The sequence below is a fragment of the Sesamum indicum genome, linkage group LG6, assembly GCF_026168435.1.
Source record: "Sesamum indicum cultivar Baizhima isolate 11 linkage group LG6, ASM2616843v1, whole genome shotgun sequence".
Lineage (NCBI taxonomy): Eukaryota > Viridiplantae > Streptophyta > Magnoliopsida > Lamiales > Pedaliaceae > Sesamum > Sesamum indicum.
The window spans coordinates 23,783,262-23,788,966 of NC_142662.1; the positions used below are offsets into that span (position 1 = coordinate 23,783,262).

The window sequence follows — 5,705 nt, forward strand, 5'->3', positions numbered from 1 at the left end:
GAGGGGTTTTGAAAATGTTAAAAATGATAAATTTTTAATCAATTCAAGAAAATTTATTAATATCTTGAAAATAAGTCAGCAATTATTTACTTTTTATTTTTATTTTAAAGAGTTTATAAATTTATAACGTCTTACTTTTAGAGTTGATAAATTCGATTCCTACAAAATTTATCAATTACATTATAGTATCTTATAAGCATTTTATAAGATGTACCAAAAAAATTATAAGCTCGACTACCGCCTAGATATAATTCAAAATAGTATTTAATTATCTATATTTTAGTAAAGCTAAATATTTATTACTAAGAGCATAATTTCTATACTTACAAATGACAGTACGTGACAGTGCGACATCAAATTTTTTACTGTATTGATAATGCATTAAAGTCTGTTTTTTTTTTCTATGATGTATTGATTTGTATTTTATTTTTATCTATAATATATATTTTAAAATATAAAAATGTTATTAATTATGTGAACACAGAAGTTCGCCGCACCATTGTTAGAGCAAAATGACATTTTTAGAGTGATAGAATAAAAGATTTAACATTTTTAGTTTTCTACTTCACGAGATTTTCAAAGTGATCCCAAAATTGGAAAAAACTCTACACATTTAGTTTTATGCTTTATGAAATTTTCAGAAATTCGACACATTCAGTCCCATAAATCTCATAAAATAGATGGCTAAATGTATCGAATTTTTTTTAATTTTAAAATTTAGAATTATTTTAAATTTTTTCATAAAACGGAGGATTAAATTGATATATTATAAAACTAAAAGTGTAATTTTGGGGGATTGCTAGAGTTTAAAAAAGTATAGAAACGTGAAATGTGGCAAAGAAAACGAGGTCAAAGTGAAACTTGGTCAGCCTAAAAAAAATTGGGGAAAGATAAATTAGAAGCGTGGGTTCATTAACACCTCGCGCCACTGCTCACTTATAGCTGAAGTAAATCCCTAAACACTCTCTCGGCTGCGCATCAATGGCGAACGCGGAGGTAGAGGCGGTTGATTTCGAGCCTGAGGACGATGATCTCATGGATGACGACGTTGGAGATGGCTCCCCCAACAGAACCTCCGCCTCCATTCCTCGCCTCAAATCAGCCATTGCCGGTGGCGGTTCCTACTCGGAGCCAAGGAAGACCAAAGGTCGTGGATTCCGCGACGAGGCGGCTGCTAAGGCTGACCGTAATGCTCGCATGTCTGCCCGCTTTGACTCCCTCGTTACGGAGGGTGGTCCTGGCCCCGTACGATGTCAGTTTCGGAACCCTAGCCAGTTTTATCGTTGTTTGTTTTTCTTTTACTGCACTGTGTTGAGCTCTTACCTGAATTAGGCATGGCCTGTACGTTTTGCTTCGAGAAGTTTTTGCTTTGTGCTTAAGTTTTGGTTAAATTAATTAAGATTGTAGCTTGAGAAATGAACGATGTGTAAGTTGTCCGGCAGATTAGTAGAATTGTTGCACTTTTTAGGCGTTATTATGCGTGTTAGAGGTCAGGTTCAGGTTCTCTAAGGTATGCAGGAAGTGGAAGGGTTATGAGTTCTTCTCTGACTGTTATAGAAAGGATGGACATGGTAGAGGGCGAGAGGACAGTTTAAGAAATTGAGTGGTGATTTTCTCTAGTTTTAAAGGTGTGACTTCCCATGACATGGGCTTGTACGTACCAATTTCTAAGCTTACTCCAGTTTATTAGACTCTGGTTGATAAGATTTTTCTAATAAACCAGAGTAAGTAATAAACTGGAGTAAGCTTAGCAGCGAGGTAGCTTTTTTGATCACTTTAAGTGAGATTCCTCCTTGGCATCCAAAGTTCTTTTAGTAGGGTCAAGTAAAACTCAAGAAAACTGAGTTGTGGATTTGTCTTTGAGATTTTATCCTAGGGATTTGGAACTTTCACTCCTATGAGCTAATCTATTATGAGCCAATCTATCTAAGCTTTTACTACTTAGATGCTGATTTTTGCTGAAGAAAATTTTGTCATTGGCTGAATGATTAGGCATGCGAATGACAGGAAGTAAGAGAAAATTACTTCATCCCAAGATCATTTTATTGATTTCGCAAAGAATATGTTGTTATTTATAGGATTCAGTTTTGGGGTTTCTATCATCTTTGCACCTTGTTTAATGGTTTGCCTCGATGATTGAAATAGCTAGATAGAGCTATCAGGAGCATTCCTGCGTATTCATTTATAATAAAAAGCTGCATTCTTGGGAGTTAGACATTATAGAGATCCGAAACGTCCCTGTCCATTTTAAGTATACGAGTCTCCCTTTGCTATTTAGTAGGACTTACTGTGCCGAAGGTGAACATGGATGTTAGTTTGTTCTCTCTGTTCTATTTCAAGTTCTGATTATTATTGATCTTTTCTGCAGCTATTGAAGGATGGATTATTCTGGTTGCTGGAGTTCATGAAGAGGCACAAGAGGATGATTTACATAATGCATTTGGTGAGTTTGGGGAGATAAAGAATTTGCACTTGAATCTTGACCGACGCACAGGATTTGTTAAGGTATGAAAAGTTATAATTTAGGCTGTCTGACTAAAAAGTGGCCTCAAAATGGCACTAATTAGATTGAATAACTGAATAATGCAGAAATACTATTTAGATCAAACAGGAAATATATATGCTCCTTTATGTGTAGATTGCACATGGAAAGGAAACAGTTGTTGCATGTTGGGTTCACGGGTAACTCAAGCACAAGCTTGCTCTCCATGTTTTTTGCATGTGGATTATGGAGAAACAGCAGTTTGGGCCAGTCATGTTACTGGGCAATTTCTTTTTGCAGATTTGCTGTAATTTGCTTTGTGCATGTGGAATGCTTTACTTTTTATACACATGTACAGCTTGGGTCCACTATCATCTTACTTGTGGAAGGTGATATCCACTCTTAGTTCAGTTAACATTGTTACTTCCAAGTATCATTGAGAAGGAAGATAGGAAGCAGCTTCTAACTCAATCTGTCTTGCATTTTATCCAAAAAAGAACTTAACCTGTCTGTGATAACTGTATACTCAACTTTACAATTTTCATACGCTTGTTGCAGTCATTTTAGTGTAATTGTAGAGTTATGTTTCTGTGGACCATGCTGTGTCGTTCTTACAGGTGCTTTTCTACTCTTTGCTAAGAGTGTGATGCTTCCGTTTAGGGCTATGCGCTAATTGAGTTTGAGAAGTTTGATGAGGCCCAGAGAGCTATAAATGAAATGGATGGAACTGAACTGCTCACTCAGACCCTAAATGTTGATTGGGCATTCAGCAAAGGCCCATTCAGGAGGAGAAGTATGAGGAAAAGGTTTGTATTCACACCTCCTCGCCATTTTGTTAACGAATATGTTAATTGGTTAAATGTTCAAACTGGCTACAAGATCTTTTTTATGCAGTGTTCTAGAATGTAAGAGTCGGAAATATAAGTATTCATTGATTTCCTTATAGAACCTTGAGGAAAAGGTTTGATTAAATCACCATGTCTTAGTAGGATGATCTGAAACAGAAATCTGAATTTTGTTAAGATGGAAAACAATCTGAAATGTCAGGTGCACATTCTGAATATTATAAGACTATCTTAGAGATGTCTCATTCAATAGAAGAATGTATATGATATAAATAGATTTGGGGAAATAGAAGTAACACAAGGGGAGCAGATAACAAAGTTTTCATTTGTATGATGAATCTCGACCAAAGTACCTGAAGTTTTTCATCTTTGTGTTTTCCCTTTCTCTATTCTCCTATGTTGGAGTGACCTATTATTTTAGAGTTTTTTGTTGCAGTCTAATATTTTACTCCCTCTTATCATCAATTTATTAGTTCTAATCCACCAAAAAAATATTTATTTTTCTATTTCTTGTTTTAGCTGTCTTTAACTGAGTTGTTATTTCTAAAACGTAATTTGGGTAATCACTCTCTGGATTGAACTAGTGATGTGATGCCATTGATTGACAACATTTAAGGTAAATAGTGTAAGTGCGCGAAAATTTTACCTCAAGTCAATTCCATTCATCAAGTTTGACCGTACAATTAGAAGATTAACCTCTAATTAAAACCTGTGGGACAAAATGAGGACAAGAATATGAGCTTGATGTTATACTCTATTGCAGACATGGCCTCTGTCGTCACATTTGTTATATGTATTTGATTTTGTCCTTTGATTATTTCTCAGATCACCTCGTGGTCATCGTTCTAGGAGTCCAAGGAGGAGATTTTGATTTGTGCAGCAATTGGAAGACTCTTTGTGGCTTTCATTTAGGGTTAAGAGACCAATGTCAGGGATTGACGCTAACTGTAAACTCTATCTGGTTTTTATCTTTGGGAGAGATTTTCGTTTTTTTCTTCATTTACTTCCGTCCCCATTTTTGGGTACAGAGCAATCTTCTTGGGGTGCTTGTCATTTGTACACTCTGCTTATCTATTTTGTGGTGTTTTAGTGAACTCTCGGCATCGCCTTTTGCATGTTGTGCATCTTTTTTTGTGGGAAGATCAAAAGAGGGATACCCTTAAATGAAGGTCAAGAGAGGATGGTGTTGCATTATCTATCCTCCCCAGCAACTCCATTTTATATGATTTCTCTCCATTCTAGAATCCTGTAACAAGAAATGCTGATATGCTTTTAATGTTGTGTACCCTACCCATCTTATGCGGCAGCCGATCATCCAAAATGGAGCTGTATCCTGTTAATAATCTTCTCTTTTATACTACAACATTCAAATTCATATCTTACATCTCAGATCTTGAATGAGGTTGATGCAGGCTGTAGCTATGCTTTTGATGTGGTACATTTTCAGTTCCCATAAACTAACAGAGAAAAGATCAAATCTGAGTAATTTCTTGTTCGATAAAGTTTAGTGCTGAATTCAAGTTTGCTCATTACTTTGAAAATTGTCAAGTATTTTCACTTGTTACTTCAGTTCGAATTGTGTCTGTTTGGATTGAAGCTCATTCACTTCTCAAGTATTAACAGCCATATGGTACTGTACATAATTTGAAAAATCATAGATAAAAGAACTTTATACAACCTCAAAACTATTGGGAAAAATCCAGGAAGAACCTTAGAAAAAAGGTATAATGATTTAACATATATAGATCAATGTTGTGACTTTTGAATTTAGAGATGGATGAGGCAACAGTCATAAATATTTCACTTGTAAGATCTATAACAAAGGTAAGTTTGAGAAAATTAAAGTCAGTAATGAAATCAGCTTGCTTTTTATTACAATAAAAAGAATAACCAATATTAAGGACTTGAATATTCTCTTATATTGCCAATTTGAAGTTAAAGAATACATTTTGTAAGACTCATATTTACATTGTTCAAAGGAGTAACTCCTTTCAATTTGAACTTCCATAAGAACATTCATAAGACTCAAATTCACAATTTCGATATTTATTCTTATCACTTGACTAAGGCCTTTTACCGGCATTTCTCTATTGACTAATGTCCTATTTTTTTCGTTTCTATACAGGGAATGAGTTGGTATCCATATTTGTCGCAACCAAAATGAAAACGCAACCCTGCAGCCAAACAACCCAAAGGACAGAAGATACCATCAGGGCCTACCAATGCTTCGTCTTCAACAATCCTAACTGTGAGTGGTTTCTCCTCCTCATCAGAAAATCTTTTTCTGCAATCACTTTCTTTAGAATCTTGAGGTAATTGTTTTTTGCTAATAATCTTGATGTTGGATGGATGATCTTCAGGCAAATTCAACGTTTGAT

General features: G+C 35.2%; 1 protein-coding gene across 1 annotated transcript; it reads left to right on the forward strand.

The window, feature by feature from the left end:
- The first annotated feature begins 902 nt into the window (after window positions 1-902).
- Window positions 903-4,442, forward strand: LOC105163640 (RNA-binding protein Y14A). Its single transcript, XM_011082063.3, has 4 exons — window positions 903-1,252; window positions 2,369-2,505; window positions 3,143-3,288; window positions 4,153-4,442. Exons 1-4 carry the CDS (start codon window positions 982-984, stop codon window positions 4,196-4,198), a joined length of 600 nt encoding a protein of 199 aa, XP_011080365.1. The 5' UTR covers window positions 903-981; the 3' UTR covers window positions 4,199-4,442.
- The last annotated feature ends 1,263 nt before the right edge of the window (window positions 4,443-5,705 follow it).

What these genes read in the sequence shown, in the direction of transcription:
- LOC105163640 (XM_011082063.3), top strand. Translation starts at nt 982, where the DNA reads ATGGCGAACGCGGAGGTAGAGGCGGTTGATTTCGAGCCTGAGGACGAT. An exon ending in TGGTCCTGGCCCCGTACGAT is followed by an intron (nt 1,253 to 2,368) that starts GTCAGTTTCGGA and finishes TCTTTTCTGCAG; the next exon opens with CTATTGAAGGATGGATTATT. An exon ending in AGGAGAAGTATGAGGAAAAG is followed by an intron (nt 3,289 to 4,152) that starts GTTTGTATTCAC and finishes ATTATTTCTCAG; the next exon opens with ATCACCTCGTGGTCATCGTT.